This window comes from Zophobas morio, unplaced genomic scaffold (genome assembly GCF_036711695.1).
Source record: "Zophobas morio isolate AGI-343-1 ecotype UQ-CSIRO unplaced genomic scaffold, CSIRO_AGI_Zmor_V1 ptg000010l, whole genome shotgun sequence".
NCBI lineage: Eukaryota > Metazoa > Arthropoda > Insecta > Coleoptera > Tenebrionidae > Zophobas > Zophobas morio.
Genome location: NW_026972115.1, coordinates 4,616,086 through 4,639,468, shown reverse-complemented (window position 1 = coordinate 4,639,468; position 23,383 = coordinate 4,616,086). Strand labels below are relative to the sequence as shown.

The 23,383-nt window shown below is 34.4% G+C and overlaps 1 protein-coding gene and 1 long non-coding RNA gene across 5 annotated transcripts; one reads left to right on the top strand and one right to left on the bottom strand.

Moving 5' to 3' along the window:
* Positions 1-804: 804 nt before the first annotated feature.
* On the bottom strand, positions 805-21,432 carry LOC135126215 (uncharacterized). Of its 4 annotated transcripts, XM_064052088.1 has the most exons (10): positions 20,981-21,432; positions 20,219-20,461; positions 19,646-19,838; positions 19,393-19,591; positions 19,235-19,344; positions 13,118-13,730; positions 8,875-9,017; positions 8,710-8,811; positions 8,227-8,660; positions 805-2,811 (listed from the first exon to the last, which is right to left on the bottom strand). In XM_064052088.1, the coding sequence occupies exons 1-10, from the start codon at positions 21,130-21,132 to the stop codon at positions 2,061-2,063; spliced, it is 2,940 nt and encodes a 979-aa protein (XP_063908158.1). In that variant the 5' UTR covers positions 21,133-21,432; the 3' UTR covers positions 805-2,060. The 4 variants fall into 4 exon arrangements, with proteins under 4 accessions (XP_063908158.1, XP_063908157.1, XP_063908155.1 ...); XM_064052087.1 differs by having other exon boundaries at positions 805-2,808; positions 8,710-9,017; positions 20,981-21,431; XM_064052085.1 differs by having other exon boundaries at positions 8,710-9,017; positions 20,981-21,339.
* Positions 21,433-21,469: 37 nt separating this feature from the next.
* On the top strand, positions 21,470-22,000 carry LOC135126216 (uncharacterized). Its single transcript, XR_010280012.1, has 2 exons — positions 21,470-21,831; positions 21,886-22,000. It is a non-coding gene; the product is annotated as an uncharacterized LOC135126216 (long non-coding RNA).
* Positions 22,001-23,383: the final 1,383 nt, after the last annotated feature.

Genomic DNA, 23,383 nt, shown 5'->3' with positions numbered 1-23,383 from the left:
TCAGTTTATCCAACTTAAGAAAAAATATCAAAGCCTACTTACTATATAAAGATCGTGAATGGATAATACTCAGGTCATTGAAACGTTGAAAAGGTGGTGTGTCATTTTTGTATATAACATGTTTACTTTATCTCTTTATGATAACTAGAGTTGTTTAAACACGTGCCGAGTGATCATTGAAAAAATATTTTTAACAAAATTCCGACCTTGGATGTAGTATATAGTTTTGTAAATTAAATAAAATAGGATATTAAACAAGAGATACGAATATATTTATTTTTATATTGATACAAATAGTATACACCAAAACATCCAAACTAATCTACGAACTGTTCAAATTACCTTTAAATAAATTTGTACTTGATAAAATAACAGCTCTTACAAGGATTTAACAATAACTTGCAAAAATAATTTGCAAGAATATCCCAAACTTTATTCACTTTACAAAATGAGCTTACCAATATTCAGACTTTTAGTCAGTTAATTTGTAAATATGTATATACATTAGTCGTTCATTTGTTGTATCTAAACCTTAATTAAAACTCACTGCCATACAACTAAATTCTAAAATAATTTCACTGAAACTTGCATAAAAAAGCTCGGACTTTTTTAAGCAAAACGAAGAGAAAAGAGATCAACGTAAATCATAAATGAACAACGTAACTAGAGTTTGTGATGCTCGTTAATAAGGCAAGCGCTCCTTTACGTTTGTTATCGAAAACAGAATCGACGAAGCTGCACAAAATAAACTAAACTTTGTTAGCTTTGTAAGCAAAAATAAGAAACAAAAGAAAACTAGAAGTATCAGTGTAAAACAGTTATATTTTCAGATTGTTCCTTTAAAAAACTACAAGCTATCATGGTGTAAAAAGCTAGGCACAGGTAATAGGCTGGGGGGTAAAAAACCGCCTCGTACTATCAGTGCATCGAACTGTACCTTAAAATGCACGATCACCGGTGTGAATCGAAAAACAATTAGCTGGTTCTCAAGCGTAGGTACAAAAATACATACAATTCATAATTCGGACTCTGATTAATCAAAAAGGTACTCTGCAATAGTCCACAAATAATCAAAACCCACCCGCTTTTTCGTCGTCCCTAACTCACATCGTCCACTAACCACTGTGTACAACTTGTAAAAAAATATACATTTCATAGGCTATCATCAATCATCGTCGCGAGAGGGTTTTTGCATGCGACAATTATTTTTGGACTACCCTCACACTTTACGCTCACAAACATAACACCAATTTTCCGATTTCGGTAAAATAAAGAAAACAACTAAGGAAACAATTACATGATTTCAGAAATCATAAAACAATGATTAGCGCCACTAATATTCCAAAAAGAATATAATTTATCACAGACAATCTTGTATAAATTTTTCTTGTCCACAAATTCATTAAAACCTAGCTATTGTTTAAAACGACTTGAAACAAAAAAACATATTAAAAAGCCTACAAGTATGTTTTCGGTAGTTTGGAACTACGCCGCCCCCGACTCGAACCGAAACCAACACCAGTTCCACAGGCCCAACACATTTAAAGCCAAATTAACGTCAACATATATTGCACATGTTCAGTTACGTATCCGAATTGTTACATACTTTAAATGACACATCAAAACAGCAAATATATAGTGATTTCCTTATGTACACGAGCGGCGGTCTCGCGCGAGAAGTCGGGCCACCCCCACCAAAAACGGCTTCAAACAATTTGGTCCTAATATCAGATTACTGACCGCTACATCGCCCCAAACTGGGAAAACTATCACACATCCGAAGCCGTTTTCCCCCATTTATTCTTAATATCACCCAAAATTTCCCGAAAATTTCGACCGTAACTGTGATGGGCTCCGCAAATATAAATAAATCCGTAAAATTATAAAGACTAAAATCCCCCCCTTGGGCGTGGCCCCTCCTCGCCCCGCCGCTAAAACAACAAACAAATTTCGCCAAAAACACGTAAATCAGCTCAACTGACCCTAGCACCAGCAACAAACAAATTTAGGCTCCGCCCCCGACTGGCCGTAGAAGTGGCATTCGGTACGATTCCGCGCGATCAATTGTTATAGGTCTGCTCGGCGATGAGGACGCCGTTCTCGTCCATCAGAGCCTGCTCGTTCTCGACGATGGCGAAGTCGTTACCTTGGAGGCCGCGCCCTATGCTGAACTCGTCCTCGGCCCCCAGGTGCCGCTCAATGTTATTGTCTTCGTTGGCCTCGTTCAAGTTCATGAAGTACGTCAGGTCCTGGTCCCGCGCCGCCCCGTTGCTGCGGATCGGCTGCCCGTTGAGCAGGCAGTCGCCGTTCACGGTGTAGTTGAAGGCCGTCTCGGCGACGAGCAGCGGCGTCGACGGGTACGAGCGCGAGCTCTGGCTGTTGAAGTTCTTCGCCGGCTGCGGCTTGAACGACAGCGGCGTGCTGGGCACCGACCGCGACGGGTTGCCCTTGAGGTCGTAGCAGCTGTTCACGTCGATGCTCTGGGAGCGGGCGAGGTGGCGCGGACCGGGCGCGTACGGGATGCCGCCGTCGCCGAAGGCCGGCGGGATTTCGAGGTTGTTGTCGACGATGAGATTGAAGCTGGGGATGCACTGGCCGGTGGGCGCGATCTCCACGTTGTACATGTCCATGTTGTTGGCGCTCTCGCAGGCCGGCTCGTCGAGGGCGTCGATGATGTGGTTGACGGAGACGGACTCGGAGATCGGGTCGAAGTCGTTGAAGTCGTTCTGGTTCGTCAGGTTCGGCAAGAACTGAGCGTCTTCGCTGAAGTTGGACTTGATCATCTGGTTGATTGGAACTGACTGGGACCTACTACAAACCAACGTACTGTGTGAGAGAGAGTGAGAGAAAAAAACCAAATAGTATATTATAACAGGTCTTTGTATTTTTTTAGAAATATTACATATATCGGTCAGCAAGAACCAACTTTTGTCGGGACAGGAAGGAGGATAACAATAAAATAAACACTGAAAACAAAAACAACATTAAAAATTCCAAGCGAAACGAATAATAAATCCCCAAGATACCACAAAATTAACATGCAAAAAAATTCAAATATTCTGAAAATAAAAATAAATAAATAATGTTTAAATTATTTCACACGTCGTTAACCTGGAAAACGAAGTGTTACTAATTTAGTTACTTTGTTTGTAAATTACCTCAATTATTTTTACTAAGGATGAAGTTATCTTACAAAAATTTTATTAAATTCCTTTCAATAGCTACTGTTGCCGAATTACTTAAGGTCGATTTATAAACTTGTCGCCATTGACGTTGGGTTTTCAACCAATCAAACTGCAGTTGTGTGCAGTGCTGCCAACTTACGATACTCAAAAACATGTTTTTAATTTCTCGTTTTCAATAATAAAATACTTAAAATATCACGTGGTGAATTCGAGGTTAGAATTATATTTTACGTATTATGTTGTTGAAAGTAAACTCTATACATTAAGAAAAAGAAGCCAATGATTAAGCCCCGCCCACCCACCCCTGTCTCAATTGTGGACGGAGATTAATTACAAAATCCACATTTCTTTGGAAAAAATTATCATTTTCAACTTATTCGTTGAACAATTAAGGGAAATATTGGTCCAAAGTCGTTTCTACAGAACTTCCCTCGCACCTAAAGTACAATGAAACACAAACGTAGTCGTCTTTTCAGAACAAGAAACTTACAACATATTTGTAATTGTAAATTTGTATAGGGAAATGTCGATTTTGCAATTACGCTCCGCCCCTCGGTCTGACAACGAATGAAAAATTCATCACGATTGAGACCGAAACAGATGGGTGGGGCTTTTGTTTTGGTTTTCTTTGTATAACACGATTGCTTAAGAACATATTTCACTCACTTCTTGGTTTTCGATTTTTTGGTTTCAAAATTTTTCGATTTTTTTAACTTCTCGATTTCTCGATATTTTGATGTTTCACTTTATTAATGTTTATTTTTTGAATTTTTCGATTTTTCGGCTTTTCGGTTTTCCAATTTTTTTGTTTCGATTTTTCAATTTTTTAAATTTTGAATTTTCGATTTCTTAATTTGTCGATTTTTTTATTTCGATATCTCAATATTTATTTTTTTTTTGAATTCCCAATTTTTCGTCCTTTCAGTTTTGGAATTTTTCAATTTCTCGATTTTTAATTTTTTAAATTTTGGATTTTGCTAAATCCTTCGATTTTTTCGACTTTTCGGATTTCGATTTATGAATTTTTGAAAATTTTCAATTTCTCGATTTATTTAGTTTTTCAATTTGAATTTTGCATTTTCGATTTCTTGATTTCTGCTTTTTGATTTTAAATTTTAGATTTTTGAATTGTACAGTTTTTCGAGTTTTTGATGTTTCGATTTCTCAATTTTTCGATTTTTCTATTTTTCAATTTTTGGAATTTTTAAATTTTTCGATTTTTAAAGTTTGTCGGCTATCGATTTTTAAATTTCTCGATGTTTTAGAATTTGTTTTCATGTTTCGATTTAAAATCCTTCGTCTTTTCGATTTCTTGATGTTTCGATTGCTCGATCTTTCGATTTTTTGATGTTTGGATCTTGATCTCGTTTTTTCGATTTTAAAAATTTGTCGACTTTTCGATTTTTAGATTAGTCGATTTTTGAATGTTTCGATTGGTGGATCCTTCGATTTCCCGACTTTTCGGAATTCGAGTATTTCAATTTTTTGAATTTTTAAATTTTTTGATTTTTCGATTTTTTTGATGTCACAATCTCTTGAAATTTCAGTTTCTCATTTTTTTCAATTTTTAGACTTTTCGATCTTTCGGTTTTTCAATTTTTCGATCTTTAAAATTTTTGATTTTTGGATTTTTCAGTTTTTCGATTCTTGAATTTTTCAATTTTTCGGTCTTTTAATTTTTTTGACATCTCAATATTTCAATATTTCGATGTTTCGATTTTTTGTTTTTCGGTTTTTCTATATTTTGCTTTTCGATTTTCCAATTTTTTGATTTTTAACAATTTTTGATTTCCCAATTTTTCGTCATTTCAGTTATGTAATTCTTCAATTTCTCGATTTTTCAGTCCTTCGATATTTCTATTTTCCAATTTTTAGAATTTCCAAATTTTTGACTTTTCATTTTTTTTTTATTTTAGGATTTTTTGATGTATCGATTCAACATCTCGGTTTTTCGATTTTTAAAATTTGTCGGCTTTTCGATATTTAGATTTTCCGATTTTTTGTTGTGTTCTGATTGCTAGATCCTTCGATTTTTAAGACTTTTCGGATTTCGATTTATGAATTTTTGAAAATTTTCAATTTCTTGATTTTTTTAGTTTTTCAATTATTTAAATTTTAGATTTTCGATTTCTTGACTTCTGTTTTAGATTTCAAATTTTAGATTTATGAATTTTTCAGTTTTTCGATTTTTTGATGTTTCGATTTCTCAATTTTTCCATGTTTTAATTTTTCAGGTATTAAATTTTAGATTTTTCGATTTTTCTATTTTCAATTTTTGGAATTTTTAAATTTTTCGATTTTTAAAATTTGTAGGCTATCGATTTTTACATTTCTCGATTTTTCAATCTTTCGGTTTTAGAATTTGTTTTCATGTTTCGATTTCTTGACATCTCGTATTTTCGATTTTTTAAATCTTTAGTCTTCGATTTCTGGATCTTAAAAATAAATAAATTATCAATTTTTCCATATGTAATTTAATTTTCGATTTCTTGATGTTTCGATTGCTCGATCTCTCGATTTGATATCTCAATATTCTCAATTTTTCGATGTTTCAGTATTTGGATTTTTGATTTTTCGATTTTACGATTTTTTGATGTTTGGATCTTGATCTCTCATTTTTTTTTCGATTTTAAAAATTTGTCGACTTTTCAATTTTTAGATTAGTCGATTTTTGAATATTTCGACTGGTGGATCCTTCGGTTTTTCGACTTTTCGGATTTCGATTTTTCAATTTTCGGAATTTTCAAATTTTTTTATTTTTCGATTTGTTTGATGTTTCGAGCTCTTGACATTTCAGATTTTCATTTTGTGACTTTTCGATCTTCGGATTGCCATCTTTCGGTTTTTCAAATTTTCGATCTTTAAAATTTTTGATTTTTGGATTTTTCAGTTTTTCGGTTCTTGAATTTTTCAATTTTTCGGTTTTTAAAATTTTTTGATATTTCAATATTTCGATGTTTCAATACTGCGATTTTTGATTTCTTTTGACATTTGGATTTCTCGATTTTGCAAGTTTTTAATTTCCCAAATTTTCAACATTTCAATTTTGTGAATATTTCGATTTTTTGAAATTTCGCTTTTGGGATTTTTCAATACATTGTTCGATTATTCAATTTTTAAAATTTTCAATTTTTTAGTTTTTCGACTTCCCAATTTTTCGTCATTTCAATTGAGGAATTGTTCAATTTCTCGATTTTTCAGTTTTTTGATTCTTCAATTTTCCGATTTTAATTCTTTTTAAATTATGGATTTTCAATTTCTCTATTCTTGTTTTTCGTTTTTTTAATTTTTAAATTTTAGATTTTTGAATTTTCCACTTTTCCGATTTTTTGATGATTCGATTTTTCTATTTTGCAATTTTTCGATTCTTCAATTTTTACATATTTTAAAGATTAGAATTATGTTGTTGAAAGTAAACTCTACACATTAAGAAAAAGAAGCCAATGAGTAATAAAAATAAAAATCCCGGGCGGCAGACAGACGGACAGACAGACAAACGGAAACGAGAGACCAATTTTTTCGTACTCTAGGAGAAATAAAAGGTCGCCAAGTAAAAATCATAAGAATTGACATAGGGCGGGTGGGCGGGACATATATTTTGCCTTAGAAGAAACTTAAAACATGGTTAAAATGGTAGTTTTTGCAAGGAAATATGGATTTTGCAATTATGGGGCAGAACGTAATTGTAAAATCGATATTTCCTTATACAAATTTCCAAACAAAAAGGCAAGATGTAAGCCCGCCCACCCGCCCTGTGTTAATTGTGGTGATTTCTTTTATTCGTCGTTAACCAAGGGGGCGGAGCTTAACTGCAAAATACGTATTTCTTGACAAGAAATCAAAAACATGTTTATGAGTATCGTGATGTCAAAGAATACAGTGTATATTAAGAAAAAAAGGCAAAATATAAACCCCGCTCACCCACCCCATCTCGATTGTGATGATTTTTTTTTTATTCTTAGAAACTTAACATACGGTTAAAATGGTAAATTTTTGTAAGAAAATATGGATTTTGCAATTAGGCTCCGCCCCTTTGGCTCTCGACCATTAAAAAAAATCCCTTTTTTCTTAATATACGTAGTCGTCTTTTCAGAACAAGAAAGTTAAAACATGTTAAAAGTGTTAAGTTCTTGTAGATAAATATGGATCTTGCAATTAAGCCCCGCCCCTCGATCTGATAACGAATGAAAGATTCATCACAATTGGGTGAGGCCTAATCTTTGGCTTTATTTCTTTCTTTATATACGTAGTTTTCTTTGGACAACACGATCCTCAAAAACATGTTTTTAATTTCTCGTAGAGAAACAAGGATTTTGCAGTTAAGCTCCGCCCCCTCGGTCTCACGACGAATAAAAAAAATCATCACAATTGAGATGGGGTGGGTGGGCGGGGCTTATTCGTTTCAGTAATAAAATACTGAAAATATCAAATGGTGAATTCGAGGTTAGAATCATGTTTTAAGTATTATGTCGTTGAAAATAAACTACATTAAGAAAAAAAAGTCAAAATATAGACACCACCCACCCATACCATCTCAATTGTCATGATTTTTTTTTAATCCTTAGAAACTTAAAACACATTTAAAATGGTAAGTTTTTCTAAGGAAATACGGATTACAACAATTTTCAGCTCTATGAAAGCAACGTCAGCGGGAACAGCAAGTTTATAAATGGTTTATAAATCCCACTTTATCTAGACTGATTTATGGAGCTTTCGGTGAAAATCAAATTTAAAATTGAACTTGACAATCCGCAGCAGTACCAACTTACAAACAAAATGCATGGCCAACTAAGATTTGGCTCTAACTCTGATTCTAACCTCAAAAATGCACTGGATTATTATTTTTTTTAACGAAAAATGGTAAAATTTCGTTATTTTCTCTTGAGAGTGACACAATTTGCTAGATTTGGCACGTTTGAAAGCCAAACTTTTTGTTTTGTCAATGATAAATACGCAACGAATTTGTGAGGTTAGGTTAACAAAATTTTACGGTCATTTGGCAGATTGATGATAAGAATTTGGTTCTTGGTCGTTTCCCCACCTGTACGTGAAATCCGAGAACCCGTCGACGTTCTCCTCCAGCATGTCGACCTCGTTGGAGACGTCCTGCTTGATGGAGGTGACGTAGTCCGGAGTGTACGCCACCTTGCTGTTCGAGTGGAGCAGCTTCTCCAGCACGGACTTGTTGTTGTACAGCATGGGGCTGGCCGGGGCGCTCATGTAGTTCTTGTTTTCGGGGATGTCGACGCACAGATCCGGCTCCCGCTTGATCTTCCTCCTCACGCCGATGCCGGCGTTCTGGTGCGTGTTGTTCTTGGTCCGCGGCACCGGGGTGTTGCGCGGGCTCACGAACGGGCTCACGTTGGCGCTGGAGCACTTGGACTGGCGGCCGTTGGGCGACTGCGGGCCCGGCGATATGGGCGTGAAGCTGAAGTTCTTGCGGCGAGTATTGGGACTCGGAGGGACCGTGTCCTCCTGTAAGCGCTTCAGTTTAACTGCTGGTCCTTGATAGTCGGTAATTTACCTGGAAGGGGGTTTCGAAGCTGACGCGACGCCTGGCGCTGCCGGGGGTCGTCGCCGCGCTGGCCTGGGCGCTCTGGACCGGCGCCGGATATATGCCCACGGTCTGTGCAGATACGGGATCGATTAGGGGATTTGTCAAGGTTACGGTAGGGCTATTGTCTATTACGAAGTTTTTGTTGTCGGAAATGCCGTTCTGCTCGAGGAGTTGGCGGAGCTGAGAGATTTTTGTTGTGTTGTCTTGGTCCGCGGTCTCGATGTTGTTGCTGAAGTATTTTGACAGTTCTTCTTCGTGCTGACTGTTGTTTGTACCTACACAAACATTGGTAAAGTCGTTTAGATAGAACAAGACCATGATATAATAATTCTTTAGGTATGATACTCGTGCGGCTCAAAATTAAACCAGTTCGCGCAGTGACGTCACTCGGTGAGTAGAACTAGTGGAATTTCAGCATAAAAACACGAAGAATCGCTAATATTTTTTAATTTTATTGTTATAATTCGTTACAAGAAAAAGTAACCACTAAAAATAAATACATTGTACTATTGAACTGTAATCTACATGTTAATTAACAATTTTTCTTGGAGTGAAAATTGTTTTCATAGCTTGATTTTCGTCAAGCTATGAACACAAGTTCGTCGTTTTGTTTTTAAGATAAGCAATTTTTGCTTCTAGATCTTTTCTCTGTATCTTGATCTGTATTTGTACTATGTATGTAAAACATAATTAAATATTGGATATACTACGTCTTCAAATAATCGTTTCCATTGAGACAGAAATATACATCATGCAAAAAAAAAACGTGCAAACATAAAAGTTATTCTTCAAAAAAAAACACTTTCCTTGAGTAAATACAATAAATAATGTTCAATATAGCCAACAGATTTACTTGTAGTTTCTGTTTTATCATCCAAAGCAGCACTTGCGTTATTGGTTTCAATGCTATAAAATAAATGAAAATATTAAATATTTGCTAAAAAAGAGTCCTATAAGATGTTCTTTGAAAACATTTTTTGTAGAGATGTACCGACTGTAGGTCTGGCCGACTAACCGACTAGCCGATTGTTCGGCCAGTAAAAACCGACTAGTCGGCCGACTGTTCGGCTTTGCTAAATATAGACAGACCCTCTTTTTCTTAGAAGGTATCTCATCTGCCAAAATCGGTTTTACTTTAGTAGGTACTATTTTGAAAAGCCAAGAATTGAAAAACTGAAAAATCGCAAAATGTAGTCGAAAAAATTTTAAAATCCAAAAAATTGAAAAACCGTAAATTAAAAACTGAAGTATCGGAAAATTGAGAAATTAAAGAATAAAAAAATCGGGAAATCGAAAATGTGAAAAGTCGAAAATTGAAAAATCCCAAAACTCAAATCTCGAAAAATTGGGAAAATGAGGAAAAATTGAAGAATCAAAAAATTGAAAAATCCTGCAACTGGAACATCGAAAAATGTAGAAATCGAAAAATGGACAAATTAAAAAATCGAAAAATCCAAAAGTAGAAAAATCGAAGAGTCGAAAAATGGAACAATTGATTAAACGAGAAATCAATAAATCGAAAAGTCTAACAATTTAAAAATCAACAAATTGACGAATCGAAACATCGAAAAACCCAAAAATTGAAACATCTTAAAACTCAAAATTTGAGAAATCAAAATCATCGGAAATTCGAGAAATCAAAAAATGGTAAAATCAAAAATTGGAAAGATCTAAAAGTCGAGAAATGGAAAAATCGAACAATGGAAAAACGGAGAAATTAAAAAATCGACAATTTTGAAAAGCCAAAAATGGTACATTGAAAAATCGGAAATTTTAATAATCGAAAAACTGAAAAGTTGTAAAACTGAAATATTGGTTAAAATTGAGAAATCGAAAAATGAAAAAATCGAGAAAATGAAGGAGCAAAAAATGGACAAACAGACATCTAAAAATTGAAAAATTTTAAAAACCAAGAAATTAAAAAGTCATCTGCCAAAATCAGTCGTATTTTATCAGCTACTAGCTTTCCCTCTCTTTTCTTAGAAAGTATGTGACTTGCCAAAATCAGTTTTATCCTAGCTAATAGCTGCGAAGATAAAACTGATTTTGGCAGATGACATACCTTCTTAAAAAAGAGAGGGTGGGTGGGCGGGGCTAGTACCTGCTAGGATAAAATTGATTTTGGCAAATGAGATCTCTCTTAAAAAATAGACGGCGGGTGAGCGGAGCTAGAACCTGCTAAAATCGGTTTTATCTCAGCAGCTACTAGTACTCCACCCACCCACCCTCTCTTTTCTTACAAAGTACTTCATCTGCCAAAATCGGTTTTACTTTAGTAGGTACTAGCCCCGCCCACCCACCCTCTCTTTTCTTGGAAGGTATCTTATTTGCCAAAATCGATCTTTTCTTAGCCCACCCACCCTCATTTTTCTTAGAAGATTGGGTTATCTGCCAAAATCAGTCTTATCTTATCAGCTACTAGCTCTCCCTCTCTTTTCTTAGAAAGTATGTCATTTGCCAAAATCAGTTTTATCCTAGCAAACAGCTGCTAAGCTAAAATTGATTTTGGCAAATGATATACCCTTTAAGAAGAGAGAGGGTGGGTGGGCGGGGCTAGCATCTCCTAAGGTAAGACCGATTTTGGCAGATGTGATACATTGTATGAAAAGAGAGGGTGGGTGGGAGGGGTACTAGTAACTGCTAAGATAAAACTGATTTTAGCAGATACTAGCCCCGCCTACCCGCCCTCTATTTTCTTATAGAGATCTCATTTACCAAAATCAGTGCTATGTTGACAGCAACTAGCCCCGCCCACCCACCCTCTCTTTTCTTACAAGGTATGTCATTTGCCAAAATCAGTCTTATCCTAGCTAGTAGCTGCTAAGATAAAACTTGTTTTACCAGGTACTAGCTCCGCCTACCCGCCCTCTATTTTCTTAGAGAGATCTCATTTGCCAAAATCAGTGTTATGTTGACAGCAACTAGCCCCGCCCACCCACCCTCTCTTTTCTTACAGGGTATATCATCTGCCAAAATCAGTATTATCCTAGTTAGTAACTGCTAAGCATTATAAAGATTTCAAAAATTCCAGATGTTCAAAGATTCCGCGGTTTTAGAAATTGGAGAAGTTCTAGTGGGATGGAACGTTTAGAAATTCAGAGATTCCAGAAAAATTTGAGATCGTTGACCTAGAAATGCTAGATGTAAAAACTTCAAACTCCAAAGCTTGCACTTTTTGAACGTGGTATGGATCTGAGACTTGTTCTTTACGTACGATGCACTACAAACTGTGAAACTCCAGCTTCAGCTTCAACAAGAAATACTACCAGTGACGTGTATAACAATTTACCTATATATTTATTATTGTCTATACCGGTTTATATATGCGACAGACAGTGTTTTTTTTCTCTATTTCTCTGAATACCTTAAAAATTGGTTTTATTTTAATAAAAGGAATAACTAAAGTTCCTTTGTTTTCCAAAAAATGTGTTAAATTTGTTGGGATAATTTTAACATTTAATTTTTTTTAGTAACTCAGTACAAAAATAAAGAATAACACAATTTAGGGCCAGTTTATACAATATTTTAAGTGAGATTAAGTTGATCGCGCATTTAACAAGGCCATTAGCGACGTCTGATTGGCGTAGAGTCGGTCACATGGTACTTTAACGCGGGGTTAAAAAAGAAATCGCAATTAAATATTTAATTGAGGTTCTGTAAACCGGGTTTAATTGTTTTATATATTATTTTAATTTTAATAAAAAAAGCCGACCGATCGGCTGTTTAGCCGACCAGTCGCCGACTGCAGCCGACGATGAAAAACGGCCGAATAGTCGGCTTATCCGACCGGTCGGCCACTAGTCGGTACATCTCTAATTTTTTGTAATTGAATTTGTTTGATTTATATCAATATTCAAGTAAAATAACCCACTTAATTTCTGTGATTTTATCCCTAGAACAAATTTCTTTAACTAACTTGGCTGATCTCCAGACTTAATTTTTTTTTCTTTTTTAGAAAGATAATTCAGAAGTTCGTGCTGCAAATTTCGTTCGAAATCGGCTTCACTAAAAGACTGTGAACACACTCTTGCATTTTTTACTATAAAAGAGTACGAACGACAACAAGAAATAACCCATACTTGTCCCTTGGAAACGAATAAAATTGTATGTCTTTCTGAAAATGCCTTGATTGTTTATCGCTATTACACCCAAAAACGCCACAACGCATCGTTGTGACTTTATAAAATTATTAAAACATAACGTATAACCACTAAATCTTCTAAAAAATACGTGGAAGACAGAAAATCGTCGCAGAATATGCGCGAAATGCCTGTGTTTACTCACCGAGTGACGTCACTCCCCCACTCCGTACGTGCGCAATATCATACCTAGTATTTATTGTATCATGGAACAAGACAAAGAAGAAGAATGTCACCTAAATATTCGTCCATGGCGTCCTTGTCCACATTGCTGATGCTTTCGAGCCTCTCCCTCGGCAGGGGAAAAACGGGAGCATCCTCGTCATCACTTTTTCTCTCCTTAAACCTATCTACGTTGTGTAGTACACCTTGAGATCTGATGTCCGCAGCGGCCTGCGGGTTGTACGATGCGTTATCACATGGTTGCGGTTTGGGTTGGATGGCTTTGTACTTTGCATTCTTCACTTGCTTCTTCGGGGACGACAGGGGCGATCGTTGCTGTTGTTGAGCTTTCAATCCGGAGGCGGCGAGGCGGGGTATCGCCACTTTGGCGGCGGCGGCGGCTGAGGCGGCGCCGACGCCGTTTTGCTGCTGCTGTTGCTGCTGCTGCTGTTCACAGACGGGCTTTTGGAAACTTTTGAAGTCAGGTAACGCTGGTAGTTGAGTGAAATCTAACGATTTATCACAGATAGGTTTGCCCTGAGTGGGACTCGTGCTGGTGCTACCGGTACTTGTGCTGGTACTGCTCTCGCCGGCACCCGTCAACGTTGGAGACGTCTCCTCGACTCGAACCGACGCCGGCGCCGTCTTCGACTTCTTGCCGCTCGGCTTTGGATCGCACTTTGGAGACTGTTGGGTACCATAATACATTATGATCGTTTGCTGGACAAAGTGTTGTCAAATTTTGCATAATGAACAATATGATGGCATCTCCAATTTTCAGAATAGTAATTATTGTTATTTAAATTTTGTACTTGTAGTTTATGAATCCGTGTTGAGTTTTTACCCTAGGTATCCAGATTTTTGTTAAACAAATCAAAATTGTATAACATTTTAAAACTGAACTTTGAAATTGCAAAACCGAATGCTCTGAAACCTTGAAAAAGGTTTAAGGTTATCGGAAATATGGCTTACAACTCCTCTAAAAACTGATGACGTCATCTCAAAATTTTGCCACATAAATCCTATCTAAAATGTGCAAAATATGATGAGTGACTTATCATTCTATTCATATTTTTTAGAATTAGTCAATTTATTTTATTGATTAAATCCAAAACTCCGGGAGCTTCGAAAACGTTTTAAAGTTACCGTGAGCATGGTAAACTTGTAATCAAAATATAGTGTTTATCTGCTACAAAAGTTATCGAATTTTCATTATTCAGTTTTTCAATTCTTAGATTCGTCGGTTTTTCAGTTTTCAATTATTGAATTTTCAATTTTTAATATCTCAATTTTCTGATTTTTCGGTTTTTCGATATTGTAATTTTTCAATTTTCAGTTTCTCGATTTTCCAACTTTTAAATTTTTCAATTTTTCATTGTTTCAGTTTTTTTTGTGCAGTTTTTCGATTCCTAATTTTTCAAATTTACAATAAATTATTCAGTTTTCAATATTTAAGCTTTCCGTTTTGCAATTCTCGATTTCAAATTTTTCAAATTCCGGATTCATGTTTTAAATTTGAATATGTATTTAAATTTTTCCATTTTAAATTTTTTAATTTTTTAAATTTTTGGTGTTGCAATTTTTTTCTTACACATTTAAATTTTTTAAATCTCAATTTTTTGATTTTTCAGATTTTTGATATTATAATTTTTCAATACATATTACGATTTTGAAATTTTGTTGAATTTTATTTTTCAATTTCAGTTTCTCGATTTTTCAACTTTTAAATTTTTAAATTTTTCGATGTTTACTTAATTTTTCATTTTTTCAGTTTTTCAATCAGCAAGTTTTCGATTTCCAGTTTTTCAAATTTTCTGTTTTGCAATTCTCGATTTCAAATTCAGGACTCATTTGTTAAATTTTCCCATTTTTTAATTTCTAAAGTTTTAAATTTTTTGACGTTTGAATTTTTTTAATATACCAATTTTTTGATTTTTCAGTTTTTCCATATTGTAATTTTTCAATATTAGGATTTTGAAATTTTCTTGATTTTTATTTTCTCGATTTTTCAACTTTTAAATTTTTACATGTTTAATTTTTCATTTTTTCAGTTATTCATCTGCAATTTTTCGATTTCTAATTGTTCAAATTTTCAATAATAATCGATTCAGTTTTTTCAATTTTTAATCTTTCCGATTTTGCAATTCTCGATTTCAAACTTTTGAAATTCTGCACTCATTTTTTAAATTTGAATATTTTAATTTTTCAGTTTTTTTTTTTATTTTTCATATTTTCGGTGTTGCAATCTTTCGATTTTTCAACTTCACATTTATTTTTTAATTATCAAATTTTCCCATTTTTCAGTTCCCAAATTTTTGAATTTTTTGACGATTGGAATTTTTTAATCCCAATTTCCTGATTTTTCAGTTTTTCGATATTGTAATTTTTCAATATTATGATTTTGAAATTTTGTTGATTTTTATTCTTCAACTTTCAATTTTTCGATGTTTCACTTTCGATTTTATCAGTTTTTAATTTGTAATTTTTCGATTTCCAATTTTTAAAATTTTCTGTTTTTCGAATTTTGAATTATGTATTCAGTTTTCAATGTTTAATTTTTCCGATTTTCCAATTTTCGATTTAAATTTTTTTAAATTCAAGACTCATGATTTAAATTTGAATATTTTAATTTTTCCATTTTTAACTTTTTAATTTTTGAAATTTTCGGCCGATTTTTCAATTTTTTGTGTAGAAATTTTTTTACTTTATACAATTTAAATTTTTAATCATTCAATTTTTCGATGTTTACTTAATTTTTCATTTTTTCAGTTTTCCAATCTGCAATTTTTCGATTTCCAGTTTTTCAAATTTTCTGTTTTTCTAATTTTCAATTATGTATTCAGTTTTCAATGTTTAATCTTTCCGATTTTGCAATTCTCGATTTCAAATTCTTCAAATTCTGAACTCATTTTTTAAATTTGAATATTTTAATTAATTTTTCCATTTTATTTTTTTTTTATTTTCCATATTTTCGCTGTTGCTATCTTTCTTCAGATTTATTAATTTTTTAGATTTTTCAATTTTTCAATTTTTAGATTTTCCGATTTTTGATGTTGCAATTTTTTTAACTTACACATTTAAAATTTTTTTAATCATTCAATTTTGCCATTTTCAGTTTCTAAACTTTTTAATTTTTTGACGTTTGAATTTTTTTAATATCTCAGATTTTTCAGTTTTTCGATATTGTAATTTTTCAATATGTATTACGATTTTGAAATTTTGTTGATTTTTATTTTTCAATTTTCAGTTTTTCGATTTTTCAACTTTAAAATTTTTCAATTTTTCGATGTTTCATTTTCCACTTTTATCAGTTTTTCATTTTCCATTTTTTCAGTTTTTCATTTGCAATTTTTCGATTTCCAATTTTTCAAATTTTCTATTTTTCGAATTTTAAATTACGTATTCAGTTTTCAATTTTTCATCTTTCCGATTTTCTAATTCTCGATTTCAAATTTTTTAAATTCTGGAATCATTTTTTAAATTTGAATATTTTAATTTTTCCATTTTTAATTTTTTAATTTTTCAAATGTTCGGTGTTGCAATCTTTCGATTTTTCAACTTCACATTTATTTTTTTTTTTCAATTTTTAGATTTTTCGATCTTTCAATTTTTAAATTTTCCGATTTTTCAATTTTTGGTATTGTATTTTTTTTTAATCTTACACATTTAATTTTTTTTAATCATTCAATTTTCTCAATTTTTCAGTTTCTACATTTGGAAATTTTGATTTTTATTTTTCAATTTTTTGGTTTTTCAATCTACAATTTTTCGATTTCCAATTTTTCAAATTTTCAATTACGTATTCAGTTTTCAATGTTTAATCTTTCCAATTTTGCAATTCTCGATTTCAAATTTTTCAAATTCTGGACTCCTGTTTTAAATTTGAAAATTTTAATGTTTTCATTTTAAATTTTTAAATTTTTCAAAATTTCGGTGTTGCAATCTTTCGATTTTTCGATTTTCCAATTTTTGTATCTTACACATTTAATTTTTTTTAATCATTCAATTTTGCAATTTTTCAGTTTTTAAATTTTTAAATTTTTTCACGATTGGATTTTTTTAATATCTGAATTTTCTAATTTTACAGTTTTTCGAGATTGTATTTTTTCAACATTACTACGATTTTGAAATTTTGTTGATTTTTATTTTTCAATTTTCAGTTTCTTGATTTTCAACTTTCAAAATTTTTCAATTTTCCATTTTATCAGTTTTTCATTTGCAATTTTTCGATTTCCAATTTTTCGAATTTTAAATTACGTATTCAGTTTTCAATTTTTAATCTTTCCGATTTTCCAATTCTCGATTTCAAATTTTTCAAATTCTGGACTCATGTTTTAAATTTGAATATTTTAATTTTTCCATTTTTAATTTCTTAATTTTTCAAATTTTCGGTGTTGCAATCTTTCGGCTTTTCATTTTCACTTTTTTTTTTCAATTTTTAGATTTTCCGATTTTTCAAATTTTTGGTGTTGTATTTTTTTTATCTTACACATTTAATTTATTTAATTTCAATTTTTCGGTTTTTCAATCTACAATTTTTCGATTTCCAATTTTGCAATTCTCGATTTCAAATTTTTCAAATTCTGGACTCATGTTTTAAATTTGAAAATTTTAATTTTTCCATTTTAAATTTTTTAATTTTTCAAATTTTCGGTGTTGCAATTTTTCGATTTTCCAATTTTTGTATCTTACACATATAATTTTTTTTTAATCATTCAATTTTGCCATTTTTCAGTTTCTAAATTTTTAAATTTTTTGACGCTTGGATTTTTTTTTAATATCTCAATTCTCTGATTTTTAGTTTTTCGACAGTCTAATTTTTCAATATTACGATTTCGAAATTTTGTTGATTTTTATTTTTCAATTTTCAGTTTCTCGATTTTTACCAACTTTTAAATTTTTCAATGTTTAATTTTTCATTTTTTCTGTTTTTCAATCTGTAATTTTTCTATTTCCAATTTTTAGAATTTTCAATTATGTATTCAGTTTCCAATGTTTAATCTTTCCGATTTTTCAAATTGTGGGCTCATTTTTTAAATTTGAATATTTTCATTTTCCCAATTTTAGGCTTCTAAATTTTTTGACGTTTGCATTTTTGGATTCATCAGTTTCTCAATTTGCAATTTTTCAAATTTTCAATAAACAATGATTATTTTATAAGGGTATTATTAAAAAAAATGTTCAATTTAACGTCTTCAGTTTTTAATTTTTCTATTTTACAATTTTTCAAATTGATGCCGTCAATTCAAAATTGAGTCTAGACTTGTGTTGTAATTTTTAAAATTTGCTTATACAATGTGACTCAAAAAAATAATATTACACTGCACCTACCCAAATTGATGTGTCCTTGAAAAACTGTCGATTTTTTTATCATCACAAAATTTTGTAAAAATCAATTTTATAATTTTTTGAAAAAATTGGATATCTTTTGTACTTCAGAGGCGAGGAAAGTTAAGAAATAACCTTCGACCAATTTTTTGCGGAGCTTTATGAAGATTTATCGTGTAACATATTTAGAAGGACTCCAAGTCTAATTAATTACACAATTTTTCAAAGATCAGATAATTTCGGTTTTTAATAAAAAAAATAGCACGGTTTTTTTCCTAATTTCACGATCAATCTATAACCTGACCTAAGAAAATAGGTCAAGGTTGGGTTATAAGAGATAACACCGGTGCCGAACGAAGTTTTTTCGGTCATAATTGTTATTTTTCCGTTGTTCTAACATTTTATATCAATTTTTTTTTCAACATTTAATACAGAATTTGTTTCTTCACCTCACAGTTCTTTCAGTTAATAGTTATTTTTCAAGCAAATGTGGTCAAAACCTTATCACAGCCATTCTTAATCGTATTTCCTGATATGCCGCGAGTTATGCAATTTGTTGTTAAATTCAATAACACGCGATAATTCCAAAGTAATTTTAAATCATCAACAAGCAACGAAATTTTCGTTTTCGCCTTCCACCCAGCGAACGAAAAAACTATAAACACAACAAAGTAACGACTTCCAACACAGAAAACGCGCGTCCTTTGATAACTCACCACTTCCACAAATAGCTTTCGTGTAATTCCTCACTCATAAAAGTACACAAACTCGTAGGTGCAGGTGTAAATAATTATAGCTTCAAAGTCAATACGACGATGGTTCAATTATAAAGTTCAAGGATGAATGAATTAAGCGACACCCACCTGCATTTTCCTCTTTCTCTCTTTAACTTCGTTCTTCTGCTGTATTTTTTTCTGTAGCTGTAACTGCATTTCCCTGTGCTTGGTTCCGCCCTTGGCACCGCACACTTCTCCTAGACAAAAACACCTAAACCTCGCGCTCACAACCCCCGTCCGGTTACCTTTCATCTGCGCCTCCGTCGCCGAAGTCAGCTGGTTGGCGGCGTCGGTGCCCACGCCGACGGCGTGCGAAACCACCAGGAACCTCGCCAGCGCCTGCAACGACGGAAACTGAACCTTGAAGTGGAACTCGGACCATTCCTTCACGATCAACCAAGCGGCCGCGGTCAGGGTGGACTGGGTGCAAGGGGCTTCAGTACTCTGGAGAAGGCGCCGACAAGTTTAAGCGTCGTGTTGCGATAATCACGTGCTTACCAGAGGCTTGTCGCCGAGGTCGGGCAATTTCGGAGGCTTTAACTTGAGGCATCTCCGCAAACCTGAGTAGCAATAGCGAGAATTGCCGCGAGTACCCAAACGCCTAGCCCTCACTTTTGGATACACTTGCTTCATCACTTTGCCAAAGTCGGCTTGGGAAAGCGATTTGATTTGGTTTTGCGAACAATATAACCTGGAAAGGGTTCAAATTTAAAAAAAACTGAGCATCTCCAGAAGTGTTAAAATGGCGACTTATTGGTGATATCTCCGCTAAGGCACGACAAGAATCTCTATAAAAACAATGACTTGGAAGAAATCTCTACCCATCTTAATTTAAGTGGCACTTTTGATTAACAAAACCACTTAAGTTTTATAGTATAAAATTAAACCACGCTTTGATCATCACTTGACGTGTTTGTTTTCGTTTTATTATCTTTCTGTTATCTTAATAACTTAACTTAATCACGATTAAACTGATCTGATCCTGGTCAATCTAAGACGAACAATACACACGAGGCACGAAAAAATATACAAAAATGAAACGAATCTTGGATTTTTCTGGAGCGAACTTACGTATATTCTTCGTAAACCTCCTGCTTGGGAAGGGAAGTTTCTGCGTCTTCTTCTAAGTGTGTCTTGATCCATGATATGGTCCTATTGATTTCCGAACGGCTACCCAATGGGTTCAAGGGTTGCCGCAAGGGGTCCACGACGTTGCTGATTTGAAAGAGTTTCAAGTACAGGAGATATTTTTCGGCGTTCGTTAATTCTTTCATCTGATCGAGGATCAGCGCTATTAACTGCCTGGCTTTCTCACTGAAACAAGCGCCAACTGAACTTTAACTAATTATTAAACCCAGAGTGCACTGGACGACGGGCTACTTTTATGTTTTCTCGACGCTTCATGACCCCAAGGGTACGAAAAATAAGTCTCCCATTTCTGAATTTTAATCAATCATTTTAACAATTTTTTTTATATAATTGTTCAAAGCAGGGAAGTTCTGTCGAAATAAACAAAAAAAAAAACAAATTTCATTTTTTTTTATTGTAGTAGCAACCTGTTTGGAAAGATGACCCCAACTGCACTAAACTTTGTTGTTTGAATTTACTCCACTCTACCCCTGGACCACCGGGCTAAGCCTAAGGCTCCAATATCCAGTCCGGCCCTGATCGCCCCTCAAACCACCCCCAACCACCACACACAGCCCCCGCGCCCCCTAAATCCGCCACCCAAAGCCCTTTGCTTCCCCCGATTCGCAAAATTCCCCTAGCGCAGATTTAGCGGTTCGGGGGCCCCCGGGGGCCGCAAAGCCGCGGTACGCAAACCATACTGACCTAATAGTAGGGCTCTCGTGCTCGTCCCTTTTGTCGTTGTCGTTCTGGTCCTTGGCGGCGTTGTGCTCTCCATTGTTTAAACTATCTTGTGTGGTGTCGGTCCCGGCCCCAGATTGTTGGTATTTAGTGGGCCATGGTGGGTTTTCCATCATCGCCAGCGCTTTTCCCGGCCGTTTCACTTGGTTTCCGTGTGAACCGCACAGTTTTTCGACACTTTACCAGCCAATACGGGCTGACAAGACCGGAACATTTTATTGTCAACTTAAATCAGCTGGTCTCCAATGGACGACAATCCTTTCCTTCTAAACGTTTTTTATCCATTGGCTGATGTGACGTAAGATGGCACATATGTGGCCACCAACATAACGAAAATTATGCACTAGCGGAACGGGGCGAGGACGCCCTCGGAACGGGGTGACGCGGCGCGAAAAGGTCGCAGCTGCGGCGAGGGGTGCAGATTTTAAATAATAATCGCGGAAAGTTCGGATTTTCATGAAAAATGCATGGGTTGGAGGAGACGTGGGTTGGCAGCACTGGAGACGTGCATTTCAACTACTCGGGAAACATTTCAAGCCTACTTGGTGTGTGCGGGAAAGCGCGATTTAACCACGAAAAAACGGAAATTCGGCCGGAAATTAATGAAAATTAATTTTTGGAAACGTCCTCGAGGTAAGTTAAAATCGACGAATTTTTTTAGTACGAAGAAAGTTAGTGGATGATCTTCAATGTCAAGGACACTGCGCATGGCAGGCTTGCGCGACGTCATGAACCAGTGGCGTGCAGGAGTTATTACATAATTTTTTATTGTGAAGCCCGGGCTGAGAACTTTCCTGAAGTGGGAAGCGGACAATGTATCACTTTTTTAATTACGTCATATTTACCGGAGTAAAATTGATTGTTTTCAGATGTTCACGGTTCAAAGTTAACGAGTCCATTATACATCAAGAGAACAAGGGAAGCATGAGCGATAAGATTTACAAAATAAAAGTATAAGCGAGAAAAATAAAAGCCACAAATACATGAGTATCTTTACTGAAGCCAATTAAACAATGATTTTAAAACACAAAACAAAAAAGAACGCCAAGATAAGACTGACATTGGCCAATAACATAGCCTCCAAGAAAATAAAGGGTGGGTGGGCGGGGCTAGCATTTGCTAAGATAAGACTGATATTGCCAAATAACATACTACTTTATTCAAAAAATATTAGGCACATAATATAAGATACAACTGATTTTGGCAAATGAAATCTCTATAAGAAAACGGAGGGCGGGTAGGCGGAGCTAGGACCTGCTGAAATCAGTTTTATCTTAGCAGCTACTAGTATCCCACCCACCCACCCTCTCTTTTCTTACAAGGTATCTCATCTGCCAAAATCAGTCTTACTTTAGGAGGTACTAGCCCCGCCCACCCACCCTCTCTTTTCTTGGAAGGTGTCATTTGCCAAAATCAGTTTTATCTTAGCAGCTATTAGCTAGGATAAGAGTGATTTTGGCAAATGACATACCTTCCAAGACAAGTGAGGGTGGGTGGGCGGGGCTAGTACCTGCTAGAATAAGACTGATTTTGGCAAATGAGATCTCTCTAAGAAAATAGAGGGCGGGTGGGCGGGGCTAGTATTTGCTAAGATAAGACTGATGCCAAATAACATACCACTTTATTCAAAAAATATTAGGCACATAATATAAGATATAACTGATTTTGGAAAATGATATACGTTCTAAAAAACTAGAGGGCGGGTGGGCGGGGCTAATACTTGTTAAGACAAGACTGATTTTAGCAAATGAGATCTCTCTAAGAAAATAGAGAAGGGGTGGGCGGGGCTAGTATTTGCTAAGATAAGACTGATGCCAAATAACATACTACTTTATTCAAAAAATATTAGGCACATAACATAAGATACAACTGATTTTGGCAAATAATTTACCTTCTAAGAAACTAGAGGGCGGGTGGGCGGGGCTAATACTTGTTAAGACAAGACTGACTTTAGCAAATGATATACCGTCTTAAGAAAATAAAGACTGGGTGGATGGGGATAGTACTTGTGAAGACTAATTTTGGTCTAATTATTCCAATTTTCTTGAAATTTTTTGGCACTGGAAAGGTTCAGAAAAAATCATTTTGTTGTGGTATTAACCAAATCAAATTTCATATACGAAGTGTTTATAAAAAAAACTAAAACTTAACAATTTTCAAAACCCGCCCTGTATTTTCTTAAAAAGTATGTCTTTTGCCAATATCAGTCTTATCTTAACAAGTACTAACCCCGCCCACCCGCTCTGTATTTTCTTGGAGGATATTTAGTTTGCCAAAATCAGTCCTATCTTAGCAAGTACTAGCCCCGCCCACCCGCCCTCTATTTTCTTTGCGGATTTGTCATTTGCAAAAATCAGTCTTATCTTG